The 17,136-nt window shown below is 37.4% G+C and overlaps 1 protein-coding gene across 7 annotated transcripts in view; it reads right to left on the bottom strand.

Moving 5' to 3' along the window:
* Positions 1-1,100: 1,100 nt before the first annotated feature.
* Positions 1,101-17,136, bottom strand: part of LOC129557943 (ubiquitin carboxyl-terminal hydrolase 9X-like) — a 218,582-nt gene continuing 202,546 nt past the window's right edge. For 6 of the 7 annotated variants that reach the window (XM_088834356.1, XM_088834360.1, XM_088834358.1 and 3 more), the window contains 7 exons: positions 11,718-11,903; positions 11,107-11,327; positions 10,935-11,023; positions 5,511-5,667; positions 5,100-5,360; positions 4,662-4,757; positions 1,101-3,479 (listed from right to left, as the gene is read on the bottom strand). In XM_088834356.1, the coding sequence (XP_088690482.1) occupies positions 3,342-3,479; positions 4,662-4,757; positions 5,100-5,360; positions 5,511-5,667; positions 10,935-11,023; positions 11,107-11,327; positions 11,718-11,903 (1,148 nt within the window). In that variant the 3' untranslated portion in view covers positions 1,101-3,341. The remainder of the gene's footprint in view (positions 3,480-4,661; positions 4,758-5,099; positions 5,361-5,510; positions 5,668-10,934; positions 11,024-11,106; positions 11,328-11,717; positions 11,904-17,136) is intronic. The other variant, XM_055428598.2, reaches the window with a different exon arrangement.

Below are 17,136 nucleotides of genomic sequence, written 5' to 3'. Positions count from 1 at the left end.
GCAACTCCATGAATTACAGCATGCCAGGCCTCCCTGTCTATCACCAACTCCCGGAGTTCACTCAAACTTACGTCCATCGCGTCGGTGATGCCATCCAGCCATCTCATTCTCTGTCGACCCCGTCTCCTCCTGCCCCCAACCCCTCCCAGCATCAGAGTCTTTTCCAGTGAGTCAACTCGTCGCATGAGGTGGCCAAAGTATTGGAGTTTCAATGGAATATTACTCAGCCATTAAAAAGAATGCATTTGAATCAGTTCTAATGAGGTGGATGAAAGCCTGTTATACACAATGAAGCCTATTATACACAATGAAGTAAGCCAGAAACAAAAACACCAATACAGTATACTAAAGCATATACGTGGAATTTAGAAAGATGGTAACGATAATCCTATATGTGAGACAGCAAAAGAGACACATACACGTAGAACAGCCTTTTGGACTCGGCAGGTGAGGGTGAGGGTTGGATGATTTGGGAGAATGGCATTGAAACATGTATGTTATCATATGTGAAACTGATTGCCAGTCCAAGTTCTCTGCATGAGACAGGGTGCTTGGGGCTGGTGCACTGGGATGACACAGAAGGATGGGATGGGGAGGGAGGAGGGAGGGGGATTCAGGATGGGGAACCCATGTACAACCATGGCTGATTCATGTCAAAACCACTACAATAAAGTAATTAGTCTCCAATTAAACTAAGTAAATACATTAAAAAAATAAAAAAAAACAAGAAAGGATTTAGGGTACTGCATAAATGTAGTTCAAAAAGCAGCAGCATGGTTTGGGAGGATTAACTCCAATTTGAAAGAAGTTGTGACTAAAACATTATTAAATGGCAAAGCAGTCTACAGAAAGAATTTGTGAAAGGAAGAATCAAGGTAGCAAATGCCAGTGTTAACAGCCACAGCCACTCTAACTTTCAGCAAATATAATCCTAATCAACATCTTCTGCCAGCAGAGATAAGAACTCACTGAAGACTCAGATGATGGTTAGCATTTTTTTTTCCTGTAGGAATAAAACATTCAAACATCAAGACAGGGACTTCCCTTGTGGTCCAGACTGCACATTTCCAGTGGAGAGGGAGATCCCATATGCTGCATGGTATGGCCAAAATAAAAACAAAACTTTATTTTTTTGACATACAATGTGTTATTGCACACCATGTAACTTTTTTGTGTAACAGAATACCAAAAATTCATGCGACTCACTTTACTGTGAAACCTGCTTGACTGCAGTGGTCGGAAACTAAACCTGCAATGTCTCTTAGGTAGCCTTATAACCTACTAAGTTCATTACTGTTGAGGAATGTAATCATAAAATAAAAAACATATTATAATTAAAAGTTGAAAAGTAGAATCTCTTTGGCTTTGATTTTAAATTTCTTAGTGTTACAGAAAGCCTAGAACAGATTCATTATATATATATATAGTAGCTATATGAAGTAGTGGAAATAAGTATCTGCTCTGTTAATCACAATACTTTTATAAAGTACAATTACAGTTACAGACTTCTCCTAAAAAAAACAAGCACAAGATCAGTTATGTTAGGAAAATTTTAAATTCTTTTTCATTTCTGTAATTCTCTCATAGTAAAGAACAAAAGGCAAATCATTTTAAACATAAAATCCCAAGTGTCTGAAATGCTGAATTCAGTGTCACGTTAAGGTATGCTATGCAAAGAATAAATTACAATGTATATGCAGTTTTTAAGAAAAAATAAAAACGACAGGAAACAAAAACAACACAGGACAAAATCTTCTTAAATCAAATTCTATTTGTGAATTCAGCAAAATAATTTCTATAAAACAAAACAGCAAAATATTTAAATAGTATAAGATGGGTTGTATTTGTTTGCAGGGATATTTGGTTTTTAGACAGGCTCCAAAATATTACACACATTTAAAAGTTACCAATGCTTTTTTAAATATAGTATTTACTCCCGTTTCCTGAAATCCTGAAACAAATGCTTATTCTAAAATAGTACTTCAGAATTATAATAACTAACCATAAATTTTGATGGACTTGAGTTTGAGTGAATTCTGGGAGTTGGTGATGGAGAGGGAGGCCTGGCGTGCTGGGATTCATGGGGTCGCAGAGAGTAAGACACAACTGAGCGACTGAACTGAACCATAAATTTATGTTTTAATTAAACCCCACCAGAGTAAGTTTTAGAATGGAAAAGAACCTGGGAGGATTTTGCTACCAAGCAAAATTCTGACTGACTAGACTATCAGCCAGACAGATATCTTGGTGCAATGGTATTTCAAAGTACTATGGGACTCTGCTGATGTCCATTTCATTGGCCTCCAGCTGAAGCAAAATTTTAGAACCTTCACCTACTAAACTATTAAAAAAAAAACCAAAGACACCAAGTACAGTCTTCTCTTATGTGCTGCACATTGTGGCAAAGCAAAATTCTGCGTATTTAATATTTTAATATTTCTATCATCAATACTTTCACATTTCTGTGTCCCATCAAAGAGACTCAACTGTCAAATATTAAATATGAGGAACACACATATAACCAAAAACTGCTTATTTGTCACATTTCTCATTTTATATATATTCCTGGTATAAGAAATAAAAGCTCTGGGCAACACATCTGTCACTTTGAGGAAACTGTTATCATTCATTTAACTTTGTTCTCACTGGCTATACAAACTTTGTGTGTGTTCTCGCTGGCTACACCAACACAGTGTGAAGCCAAGCTAAATGCAATACAGCATACTATAACTTTAAAGTGATCATGTACTACCAGAATAAAAAGGTAATGAAAAATATGCATAAACAGTGTTATTACAACACCAATTTCCAACATCACCCATGTACTTCAAAGTCTTACACTGGCTCCAGTAACTAAGAGTTAGTAAGCAGCTACTTGTGTGACTGATATGAATGGCTTCTATCAATGTTAACTTTCTTCTCCCCATCTTTTTTTTTTTATAAAGGCTTTGATCCAATTGCCATGAAGCTGACAATACTAGTTGCCAAGTGCAGCAGACATAACAAAAAAGAAACCCAAAAAATCAAAAAAACAACTTTTTTTGTAGATCTCTCATAGTCACCCAAAATTTTTTTGTTCCTTAAGAATTAACTGTCAGACAATACATTATATACAACTTTTCCATTTACATATCGGTATCACCCATTTATTACAAAACACTATATACTTCTGCAGGTGGCTCACCTGTTGACACCAAACTTTTGCAAATGAGACAATCAATCAACTCTCTACTCCACGTTGAACAATTTCTCTATTTTGTTAAATACTAGCCAAGTATACAAAAGTTTGGACTGTAAGGCCTAACAACCTGGTCTTAAAGAACCAGTTAATTATGGACATTTCACTGATCCTTCATTTCAGACGAGGATACTTCTTCATTGCCTTCACAGTTTTCTTGTTGCTGCTGGGCAGTTTTCTGATGGTTGTTCAAGTGATGTGCTGCTGGTCCTGTATATGGCTGTCCATGTATGTGATTATTCTGAGGTGAAACAGATTGGCATGTCAGACTTTTCAAATGAAAATTAAAAACTCACATGGTAAAGTATGTCTAAGGGCATCCCTGGTGGCTTAATGATAAAGAATCTGCCTGCAAAGCAGGACACACAACACACGAGGGATTGAATCCTGGGTCAAGAAGGTCTCCTAGAGGAGGAAACGACAACCCATTCCAGTATTCTTGCCTGGAAAATCCCATAGACAGAGGAGCCTGACAAACTACAGTCCTGCATGTTGTAAAATAATTGGCCATGACTAAGCAAACTGAGCCTACCAAGTCTAAAAGTAGCCATGAGTCCATTTTTCTTGCGGTGGTCCTCAGCAATCTCTGATTTTAACAAGGACCTTTAGATAATTTAAGGAACATTAAAGACCAATGACTTATTAGATCAAACTTATTAGTCTATAGTTTCAAGAATCTTAACAACTGGGATCTCTGCCATTTTCAGTCTTCTTGTAGTCTTTTCACTTATGTTTCAGAGAAGACATATTTAAGTGTTCAAAACTGTCAATATTATTGTAATCTTTTTTTAAACTTGGAAGACATTTACATTTATTTTTACTTTCCCACATCAGCAATCACGTATATCAGACTGGCCTGTATTATCCCATCAGGAAACATAGCACTGTTGAATATTTTTCCAGTGGAGAATACTGACTATTTTATCCTATGAAGAACATAAGAAATTTTTAATCTCTAGTCCTGGTGGTTCTTTGAGAATGAACTATGGACTAAAATGTGCTGTGTTATCTGGATGTCATTTGACTAGTACTGTGATCATATTCCCAGATCCTTCCTGTTCACTGGAGAGTAATTTGACAGAACTGAGGTTTAAACTCAGATTACCATTTAAAAGACATTCCTACTGCAACTAAACATTGCACCAAAGTAACCAAGACACTTTTATATTGGTTATGTGAAATACACATCTTGATTAAGTACAGTTTTTGGTATAAGAGAGGTGGGCAAAGAAAAGACTGTAAGGGTGGTCAAAATATGCTGTAATACCATTCCACTCCATCCACTCTTCTGATCATCTTGTCAAGGATATTCTAAATAGTTTACTACTTTATAGTCACAACTAAAAGCTAAAAAATATTTAAGAAAAATAAGCAAACAATCACAAAAATCAGGGGGTTAAAATGAAGATAAACTCATGTTTACCTGTTGATAGTGAGATCCAGATGAATGAGGATACAACGGGATATCTTCTGGTGGAGATGATTCATGCTCATCTGGAGCTTCCTGGTCATCTGGCTCCTATTATTAAGATGTTAAAAGAGATTAATAATGTGATTATAAAGCAACTTTAAATTCACTTTTAATCTTTTTAAAAAATTTAAATCCACAAAGCTCATCTTTTTTTAAACATTTTTTCATTTACAGCCAATAAAATAATTCACAGAAAAAATTTTTGATTCTCCTAAACATGTTTAGAACAATTTCACTGAAATTTCTCCAAACTAACTTCAACAAAGGTGTCAGGAAGTTCCCTTGATTACTTAAGAAAAATTAATACTAGACATTAAAGCCAATAAAACTGCATTACAAGTTTTTTTATAAAATAAACACTGGACACTGGCCTATAAAGAAAAAAATTACTTTTCTTTCTTCCATTTCTATTTGCTGCCCATGGGTGACTTTTTTTACCTCCTCTGGACAGAGTTCACAAGCTTTTGCCAGTGTCATCCTAGCACTATGTGATCTCTCTAAGAAATAACCATTTGATGTTTCATTGCTCTGAACTGGAGGAGACCAATTATTATAAGTGTATTGTGGATTGCCAGTGTATGGTCTTCTTTCAAGTTCATCTCCAAGCCATTCTACTGCCCAGGTCCACTTTCTTTTAAGATCTCCATTGCCCTTCAAGAGAAAATAAAATAATTATGTAAAAGAATACATAAAAATTCTAAATGTTAATTTAAAATGCTGACTCTAAATTTTCATGATTATTTTCTTGGAAAGTATCCGTTAATTATGATCCAGATTACAAAATTAAAAAAAAATTTTCACCTGTAATATTTGGTAAGCAACAGGACAACTGCTAAAGAGAGCCACCATACATTTTATACACTGGTATGCTCTTTTTTGATAATGATTCTTAGAGCGCTGGATGGTATCAAACAATCCATCTCGATCATCTGGGATTCCTTTAAGTGCATTATGAATTCTAAAAAAGAACCAGATATATACATTTATTGTGTCTCTTAGCTAACATTTTGAAGTCCACTGCCGATATATTCAATGTATTTTTTAAGTCTAGTGTTAACTACTAAGTCGGTCCCATTAGTAAAGTCAACTCACTGATGAGAAAATAAATATAGAAGTCAAACTACTGTCAGTCACATAGATAGCAATACAGGGAGTTGACTAAGTCTGACTCAAAGAGTTTGAAGTTCCACCAAATTATTATTAATCCAAAATTACTTTGCTTTACAGTAATTTACATGAATTACTAAAACAATTAAAGATACCAATACTAAACTGTTCTCATTAAAATTACCATGAAGTATGTCTTCATGACTGCTTCAGCTGAGAACAGACTTACTTAGATCACCACTTGAAGATAACTTTTCAGAGTGTAAACTCTAGTTTCCAGGCAGTGACACAATCCAGCACTACAAAATTAACCTGAATACTAATCATTACAACACACATGGTGGGTCAAAACTATGCTATTAGTTTGGTGCAAAAATTATTGCGGCTCTATTTTACACTGTTGAATTTTGCTGTTTGATACTGGAATACGTTTATAAATAAATGTGGTTATGATGTGTAAAAGAATAAAACTGGAACACTTTCTAATATGATACACAAAAATAATCTCAAAATTAAAGGTCTAAACATAAGACAAGAAACTATAAAACTCTTAAGAGGAAAACGCAGGCAGAACACTCTCTGGCATAAATCATAGCAAGATCATCTATGACCCACCTCCCACAGTAATGGAAATAAAAACAAAAATAAACAAATGGGACCTAATTAAACTTAAAAGTTTTTGCACAAAGAATGAAATAATAAGTAAGGTGAAAAGGCAGCCTTTAGAATGGGAGAAAATAACAGCAAATGAAATGACTGACAAAGAATTAATCTCCATAATATATAAGCAGATCACAAAGTTCCGTATTAGAAAAACAAACAACCCAATCAAAAAATGGGCAAAAGAATGAAACAGACATCTCTCCAAAGAAGACAGATGGCTAAACACATAAAAAGATGCTCAGCATCACTCATTATTAGAGAAATGCAAATCAAAACCACAATGAGGTATCATCTCACGTCAGTCAGAATGGCCACCATCAAAAACTCTTCAATGAATCCTGGAGAGGATGTGGAAAAAAGGGAAACAACCCTCTTACACTGCTGGTGGGAATGCAACCTAGTACAGCCACGATGGAGAAGTGTGGAGCTCCCCTAAAAAACTGGGAATAGAACTGGCACATGACCCATCAATCCCACTTGGTTCAGGCATACACCAAGGAAACTAGAATTGAAAGAGAAACAGGTACCCCAAAGTTCATGGCAGCACTGTTTACAATAGCTAGGACCTGGAAGCAACCTAGATGTCCACTGGCAGATAAATGTATGAGGAAGCTGTGGTACACATACAGACTGGAATATGACGTGGCTATAAAAAGGAACACATTTGAGTCCGTTTTCATGAGGTGGATAAAACTGAAGCCTACTATACAGAGCAAAGTTAAGTCATAAACAAACACCAATCTGTAGTACATTAATGCATATACATGGGATTTAGAAAGCTGGTCGCTGAAGAATTGATGCTTTTGAACTGTGGTGCTGGAGAAGACACTTGAGAGTCCCTTGGACTGCAAGGAGATCCAACCAGTCCATTCTAAAGGAGATCAATCCTGAGTGTTCTTGGAAGGTCTGATGCTGAAGCTGAAACTGCAATACTTTGGCCACCTCATGTGATGAGTTGACTCACTGGAAAAGACTGATGCTGGGAAAGGCTGGGGGCGGGAGGAGAAGGGGACGACAGAGAATGAGATGGCTGGATGGCATCACCGACTCTGTGGACATGAGTTTGAGTGAACTCCAGGAGCTGGTGATGGACTGGGAAGCCTGGCGTGCTGTGATTCATGGGGTTGCGGAGAGTTGGACACAACTGAGCGACTGAACTGAACTGAACTGAATGACAATCTTATAAACAAAGCAGCAAAAGAGACACAGATGTAAAGAACAGACTTTTGGACTCTGGGAGAAGGCAAGGGTCAGATGATTTGACAGAGTAGCACTGAAACATGTATAATACCATATGTAAAACAGATGACCTGTGTGAGTTCAATACATGAAGCAATGTACTCTGGGACAACCCAGAGGGATGAGGTGGAGTGGGAGGTGAGAGAGAATGTTTCAGGATGGGGGGACACATGTGCATCTGTGGCTAATTCATGTTGACGGATGGCAAAAATCATCACAATACTGTGAAGTAATTAGCCTCCAGTTAAATTTAAAAAAACTAAATATGGTTATGTTACACATCCTTTTAAAAAATGCCCTTTTCTCACCTTATGTTTTCTTCTAATGATTTATTACTAGATTTTATATTTATTTCAGACTAGGGACTGATGCTGGGAGGGATTGGGGGCAGGAGGAGACAGGGACGACAGAGAATGAGATGGATGGATGGCATCACCAACTCGATGGACATGAGTTTGAGTGAACTCCAGGAGTTGGTGATGGACAGGGAGGCCTGGTGTGCTGTGATTCATGGGGTCGCAAAGAGTCGGACACGACTGAGCGACTGAACTGAACTAAGGGACTAGGGAAATGATGTCAGACAAAAAGTAAACTCAGGCGATTTTCTTATTTGGGTTCCAAATGGGTCAAAATGGACCATAAAGCAGCAGAGATAGCTCACATCATCAACAACGCATTTGGCCCAGGAACTGCTAATGACTGTACAGTGCAGTAGTGGTTCAAGAAGTTCTGCAAAAGAGATGAGAGACTCGAAGATGAGGAGTATAGGGGCTGGCTACTGGAAGTTGACAACAACCAACTGAGAGCATCATTGAAGCTTACCTTCATACAACTATATGAGAAGGTGTCAAAGAACTCAACTTGACCATTCTATGGTCATCCGATATTTAAAACTGGAAATGTGAAAAAAAACTCAATACACGGGTGCCTCAGGAGCTTACCAAAAATCAAAAAAGGCTATCATTTTGAGGTGTCATATTCTCTTAATCTAGGCAACAACAATAGATCATTTCTCGATGAGATTTTAACATGAGACAAAAAGTGGGTTTTATATGACAATGAGCAATGACCAGCTCAGTGGCTCAACTGAGAAGATGCTCCAAAGCTCTTCCAAAAGACAAAACTGCACCAAAAACAGGTCATAGTCGCTGGTGGTCTGCTGCCCATCTGATCAACTATATAGGTTTCTAAATCTTGGCAAAACAATGACATCTGAAAAGTATGCTCAGGACACTGATGAGAAGCAATGAAAAACTGCAGTGCCTAAAACTAGCACTGGTCACCAGAAAGGGATCAATTCTTCTTGTAACAACAGTCAACAATGCCCAACCACATGTCACACATCAATGCTTCAAAAGTTGAATGAATTGGGCTAGAAAGTTTTGCTTCATTTTGCTTCATTCACCTGACCCCTTGCCAACCGACAACCACTTCTGAAGGAGTCTCAACAATTTCTTGCAAGGAAAACACTTCCACAACCAACAGGAGGCAGAAAATGCTTTTTAAGACTATACTGAATCCCACAGCATGGAATTTTATGAAATAAGAATAAACAAACTTATTTTTCTGTTGGCAAAAAATGTGCCATTTTAATGGTTCTTATTTTGATTAATAAAGATATGCTTGAGTAAACTTATAATCATTTAAAATCCATGGTCTGAAACACCATCATATGAGGAACAACCTAGTAACTTTGGCAACCTGATGTTACGCACTGACTCACTGGAAAAGACCCTGGAAACAGAACTGCCATATGACCCTGCAATCTCACTGCTGGGCATACACATAGAGGAAGTAAAAGATATATGTGTAACCCAATGTTCATCGCAGCATTATTTATAACTGACAGGACATGGAAGCAACCTAGATATCCATTATCAGACGAATGGATAAGAAAGTTGTGGTATATATACACAATGGAATATTCAGATCAGTTCAGTCACTCAGTCTTGTCCAACTCTGCAACCCCATGAATCGCAGCACGCCAGGACTTCCTGTCCATCACTAACTCTCAGAGTTAACCCAAATTCATGTCCAATGAGTCAGTGATGCCATCCAGCCATCTCATCCTCTGTTGTTCCCTTCTCCTCCTGCCCTCAATCTTTCCCAGCATCAGGGTCTTTTCCAATGAGTCAATTCTTTGCATGAGGTGGCCAAAGTATTGGAGTTTCAGCTTTAGCATCAGTCCTTCCAACGAATACCCAGGACTGATCTCCTTTAGGACGAACTGGGTGGACCTACTTGCAGTTCAAGGAACTCTCAAGAGTCTTCTCCACCACCACAGTTCAATAGCATCAATTCTTGGTTGCTCAGCTTTCTTTATAATCCAACTTTCACATCCATACATGACCACGGGAAAAACCATAGCCTTGACTAGATGGACCTTGGTTGGCAAAGTAATGTCTCTGCTTTTTAATATGCTGTGTAGGTTGGTCATAACTTTCCTTCCAAGGAGTAAGCGTATTTTAATTTCATGGCAGTAATCAGCACCCACAGCTGATCTGATTTTGGAGCCCCAAAAAATAAAGTCTGACACTGTTTCCACTGTTTTTATTTCCCATTAAGTGATGGGACTGGATGCCATGATCTTAGTTTTCTGAATGTTGAGCTTTAGCCAACTTTTTCACTCTCCACTTTCACTTTCATCAAGAGGCTTTTTAGCTCCTCTTCACTTTCAGAAAATCCCATTACAAGGACCAAAGATGTTACAGAGTGCACAAAAATTATTTGGTAATTAGAATGACTAATAGCTGGCAACATTACACACGCTTGTTTCTAAAACAACTAATTCAAATTTTGGGAAACATTAGTTCCAAACATTACTCTTGATCCCAAATATAGTGATAAAACTTCCAACAGGCAAGGGTTATTGTTAGATAACTAAATATAACTTAGTGTAATAAATTTTAAAACATATGTAATTCTAAATGATTATTTTTCTACATTAATGACAGAATTTTAAAATTCATGAAAAGCTTATATTAATTACTCTTTGTTAAAAAAAGTAAAAAGCATTAAGTGGAAGAAAAAAAACTAGTAATTGCATAAAACTGTGGTTTTAAGAGAAAATAACAACGAAAACTATGATGGGGAAACACTTCATGCATTGAGCTACTATGTATTTTTAAGAGATTCAAGAAGTAAAAATATCAATTTCAGTTGTTTTTTAAGAACCTACAAAAATATCATTATTTTGGTAGCAAAAAGTGTATCCACCTGTGAGCTTGCCAGGAATCCTCTATCAGTAAAATCTGCAGAAGTAGATCCAAATATGGCCGAAGTTCATAGGTGTATGAATATGCAACCTAAAAACAGAAGGGACATAACTGATTTCTTATTTAAAAGACTAGTCAAATTATAGACATATGAATGTTTATTTTTATTTAACCTGCCAGAGTAGTTCACTGAGGACTGTAGATGAGAACTGAGGATTCTCCCAGCAGCAAAAACGAAGTAATTTGATGGTTTCCTCTGAGTTACTGCAGTCTTCAATAATTTTCTTCACATAACTTGTTCTCACAAATAAAATGTCTGCTACACTCTGCTGAATTGGCATTATAGGCTGTGATAAGTTAGGGTCACCGAAAGGATTGGGAAGAGGGGGATTACCTAGAAGAGATTTGTCATCAATGAACAGCCAACAGTTGCCTTTGCAAAACTGTAATACCAAATTTTTTATTTAAAAAATATTAATTAAGTGTTCTAAATACTAACACTCATAATGTTGGGTAAACTAAGATGATAAGATGCAACAATATAAATGCTGATACTGAAGTCAAAAAAACATTAAAGTTAAAATTCTTAAATCATTTCAAGCCTACTAATTTTAACAGAGCAGGTGGTGAATTTTATAAAAAGTCTCACTCTTAAAAAAGCTAGTTATAAGTAAATATACTAAAGCATATAATCTCATTTTATAATTTCAGAATTTTAATTAAATATGACAGAAGTCTACAATTATTATTAAACTATTATAAATAACAGGACATATTACTTTACCATTGATTGAAGATTGCATTCTCGATGACACATTGCAACAGCGGATCAGCTGAGACACTACTGAGTATAACTTGCCTAATTCAGCATACTGATATCTGATTGGAGGACCTGGTCCTTCATCTAAAGACACAAGCATAAAGGTAGCAGGTACACTCAATTTCAGAAGCTGTGTCTTTTCTGCCATACCTATTAAAAAGGGAGACGAATGTTTATCAAAACGAAAGCAAAAATAGTAAAGAATAGCTTTAAACATGTAATATGGTTGCCGATAATTTCTGGGACTAAAGTTCATCTCTTTTGATTAGAGTGCAGAAATACATACAGAATACAGATGGAACAGAAAATACATTGATTTACTTAAGTTAAATTTAACTATCCCTACTATGATACAGTGACATGTCTCTGGCATTCAGTTCAGTCGCTCAGTCGAGTCCGACTCTTTGCGACCCCATGAATCGTAGCACGCCAGGCCTCCCTGTCCATCACCAACTCCTGGAGTTCACTCAAACTCATGTCCATCGAGTCAGTGATGCCATCCAGCCATCTCATTCTCTGTCATCTGCTTCTCCTCCCGTCCCCAGTCCCTCCCAGCATCAGAGTCTTTTCCAATGAGTCAACTCTTCGTCTCTGGTATTATAATTATTAAAAAGCAGAGACATTACTTTGCCAACCAAGGTCCGTCTAGTCAAGGCTATGGTTTTTCCCGTGGTCATGTATGGATGTGAGAGTTGGACTGTGAAGAAAGCTGATCGCCAAAGAATTGATGCTTTTGAACTGTGGTGCTGTAGAAAACTCTTGAGAGTCCCTTCGACTGCAAGGAGATCCAACCAGTCCATTCATTCTTAAAGGAGATCAATCCTGGGTGTTCACTGGAAGGACAGATGCTAAAGCTGAAACTCCAATACTGTGGCCACCTCATGCGAAGAGCTGACTCACTGGAAAAGACTCTGATGCTGGGAGGGACTGGGGACGGGAGGAGACGGGGACAACAGAGAATCAAACGGCTGGATGGCATCACCGACTCGATGGACATGAGTTTGAGTGAACTCCGGGAGTTGGTGATGGACAGGGAGGCCTGGCATGCTACGATTCATGGGGTCGCAAAGAGTCGGACACGACTGAGCGACTGAACTGAACTGAAAGAAAAGTACACTTCATAGGACCTAAAGTGATCAGAAGAGACTAAATAGTATTTCTCATGACAATAAGGTAGGATGACAAAGACAGAAACTGCTAAGTGAGAAATAACATCTCTTTGTAATCTATTTTTTCCCATTCTAGAAAGATCTTTTTTGGAAAAAAGGCCTATTTCCTATTGCTTTTTCCCCTAATTCTTCCATTCAGTTTCTCTCCTAATTCAGGTTTGAATCTCACTCAGGTTTGAAGGTAAAAAATAGTTCTCAAAATCAACTGTTTCTTTGTACTTGAATCTTTTACCTGGATTCTCTCACCTTCATTTTTTATTTCCTCTCACCTTCCATGGTTTTTTCTTATTTTCTCCCCTTTCTAATTCTTACTATTAATCGTGGATTCTTTCCCCCGCCTCCAGGTTTAGAAGTTGGTTTTCTCCAAAGTTCTCATTCTACACTATCTTCTAATACTACTTATTTTTTGTAGCTAAATCTGTAACTTTACATACAAAAAGATGATTCCAAATTTTGGATGTATGTATCTCAATGTTTATTGGGCTTCTTCAGTAAGGTGTGTAACACGCCTTTAAAATTTCTCAGCTCAGATAGGTTCCTCCATCGAGGTTTCCTCTCAGTAAAGGGCCACAGTGTTCTCTCAGTTCCTGAAAACACATTTTGAACTTACGTCTTTTCCCTGCTCCATTCACTCAAATATGTAATCACCAAGATCTGCTGATGCTTTCATTAAAAACTCCTGAATATTCCAAGTATACCTTTCCTATTGCCAATTCCATAATATAAGGGCAATAATGATCTCTAGCTACACATCATTATATTACAATCTCTAGGCTTGTAACATTACAATCCATTCTGGCCTACAGCCAGCACAATCTTTCTAAGGTAAACCTCATTAACAATGTTATGATGACTCTCAGTGCCCTCACAGTAACCTGCAGACTCTGTTACAAGACCTGCCAAAACAAAATATACAACGGACAAACAATCTCTTTAATAAGTGGTACTGGGAAAACTGGTCAACTACCTCTAAAAGAATGAAACTAGAACACTTTATAACACCATACACAAAAATAAACTCAAAATGGATTAAAGATATAAATGTAAGACCAGAAACTATAAAACTCCTAGAGGAAAACATAGGTAAAACACTGACATAAATCACAGCAAGGTCCTCTATGACCCACCTCCCAGAGTAATGGAAATAAAAGAAAAAATAAACAAATGGGATCTAATTAAAGTAAAAAGCTTCCACACAACAAAGGAAACTATAAGCAAGATGAAAAGACAGACTTCAGAGTAGGAGAAAATAATAGCAAACAAATCAATTGACAAAGAATTAATCTCAAAAGTATACAAACACCTCATTCAGTTCAATACCAGAAAAATAAATGACCCAATCAAAAACCGGTCCAAAGAACTCAATAGACATTTCTCCAAAGACACAGAGATGGCTAACAAACACATGAGAAGATGTTCAACATCACTCATTATCAGAAAAATGAAAATCAAAACCAAAATGAGGTATCATTTCACGCCAGTCAGAATGGCTGCTATCCAAAAGTCTACAAGCAACAAATGCTGGAGAAGGGGTAGACAAAAAGGAACCCTCTTACACTGTTGATGGAATGCAATGGAGAACAGTGTGGAGATTCTTTAAAAAACTGTAAACAAATCTGCCATATGACCCAGCAATCCTACCGCTGGGCATACACACTAAGGAAACCAGAATTGAAAGATACATGTGTACTCCAATGTTCACTGCAGCACTGTTTACAACAGCTAGGACATGAAGCAACCTAGATGTATATCAGCAGATGAATGGATAAGAAAGTTGTGATACATATACACAATGGAGTATTACTCAGCAATTAAAAAGAATACATTTGAATCAGTTCTAATGAGGTGGATGAAACTGGAGTTAATACAGAGTGAAGTAAGTGAGAAAGAAAAACACCAATACAGTATATTAATACATATATGTGGAATTTAGAAAGACAGTAACAACCCTGTATGCGTGGACAGCAAAAAAGACAAAGATATAAAAAACAAACTTTTGGACTCTGTGAGGGAAGGCAAGGGGGTTATGATGTGAGAGAACAACATTGAAACCTGTGTATTGCCATATGTGAAACAGATGAGCAGTCCAGACAGTTTGATTCATTAAACAGGGCACTCAAAGCCAGTTCACTGAGACAACCCAGAGGGATGGGATGAGGAGGGAGGTGGGAGACAGGTTCAGGATGTGGGACACAAGTACACCCATAGATGATCATGTCAATGTATAGCAAAAACCACTACAACATTGTAAAGTAAGCCTTTTTTACAATGTAAAAAAGTAAATAAACTTTTTTTAAAAGACCTGCCAAAAGAGTAGAGGTCTGGTATTTATCCCATGTCTTTCACTGTATCAAGACACCTGAGAAAACACTTCATACTGTCTAATGAGCCACAATGTCACACAAAATTTACTCTGCACACTGTTTACAAATTTCCTCTATCATGTTCTCCAGCAACTCATTCCTTACTCTATAAATGTAGATTAGATACCTGCTCAAATGTGGACCTTATATTTTCTTTCTGTATCATAATACTTTGTATCCCATTAACATTCTTTATATATTGCTGGACTAAACCACAGTGAGGACAGGTTTACAGTGTTTTATCAGAAAACCAAAAAACTGTAAAAAAAAAAAAAAAACAAACAACTTTTTCATAAGTTGGGTATTATGAACTAAATCAAATCTCTTATGATTATACAGTGGAAGAAAGAAGTAGATTTAAGGGTCTAGATCTAAGAGAGTGCCTGATGAACTCTGGAAGGAGGTTCATGACATTGTACAGCAGACAGGAACCATGACCATCCCCGTGGAAAAGAAATGCAAAAAAGCAAAATGGCTGTCTGAGGAGGCCTTACAAATAGCTGTGAAAAGAAGAGAAGGGAAAAGCAAAGGAGAAAAGGAAAGATAGAAGCATCTGAATGCAGAGTTCCAAAGAATAGCAAGGAGAGATAAGAAAGCCTTCCTCAGCGATCAATGCAAAGAAATAGAGGAAAACAACAGAATAGGAAAAACAAGAGAACTTTTCAAGAAAATTAGAGATACGAAGGGAACATTTCGTGCAAAGAAGGGCTCGATAAAGGACAGAAATGGTATGGACCTAACAGAAGCAGAAGATATTAAGAAGAGGTGGCAAGAATACATAGAAGAACTGTACAAAAAAGATCTTCATGACGAAGATAATCACGATGGTGGGATCAGTCACCTGGAACCAGAAATCATGGCGTGCGAAGTCAAGTGGGCCTTAGAGAGCATCTCTAAGAACAAAGCTAGTGGAGGTGATGGAAATACAACTGAGCTATTTCAAATCCTGAAAGATGATGCTGTGAAAGTGCTGCACTCAATATGCCAGCAAATGTGGACAACTCAGCAGTGGCCACAGGAATGGAAAAGGTCAGTCTTCATTCCAATCCCAAAGAAAGGCAATGCCAAAGAATGCTCAAACGACCGCACAATTGCACTCATCTCACACGCTAGTAAAGTCATGCTCAAAATTCTCCAAGCCAGGCTTCAGCAATACGTGAACCGTGAACTTCCAGATGTTCAAGCAGGTTTCAGAAAAGGCAGAGGAACCAGAGATTAAATTGCCAACATCTGCTGGATCATGGAGAAAGCAAAAGAGTTGCAAAAAAACATCTATTTCACTGACTATGCCAAAGCCTTTGACTGTGTGGATCACAATAAACTGTGGAAAATTCTGAAAGAGATGGGAATACCAGACCACCTGACCGGCCTCTTGAGAAACCTGTATGCAGGTCAGGAAGCAACCGTTAGAAATGGCCATGGAGCACAGACTGGTTCCAAATAGGAAAAGGAGTACGTCAAGGTTGTATATTGTGACCCTACTTATTTAACTTATATGCAGAGTACATCAAGAGGAACACTGGGCTGGAAGAAGCACAAGCTGGAATCAAGATTTCCAGGAGAAATATCAATAACTTCAGATATGCAGATGACACCACCATTATGGAGGAAACTGAAGAGGAACTCAAAAGCCTCTTGATGAAAGTGAAAGAGGTGAGTGAAAAGTTTGGCTTGAAGCTCTACATTCAGAAAACTAAGATCATGGCATCTGGTCCCATCACTTCATGGGAAATAGATGGGGAAACAGTGGAAACAGTGTCAGACTTTATTTTTGGGGGCTCCAAAATCACTGCAGATGCTGACGGCAGCCAGGAAATTAAAAGATGCTTACTCCTTGGAAGGAAAGTTATG

Source organism: Moschus berezovskii, chromosome Y (assembly GCF_049115385.1).
Source record: "Moschus berezovskii isolate FMDL1 chromosome Y, NW_MosBer_1.0, whole genome shotgun sequence".
Classification (NCBI taxonomy): domain Eukaryota; kingdom Metazoa; phylum Chordata; class Mammalia; order Artiodactyla; family Moschidae; genus Moschus; species Moschus berezovskii.
This window is presented reverse-complemented; position numbering and strand designations above follow the sequence as displayed.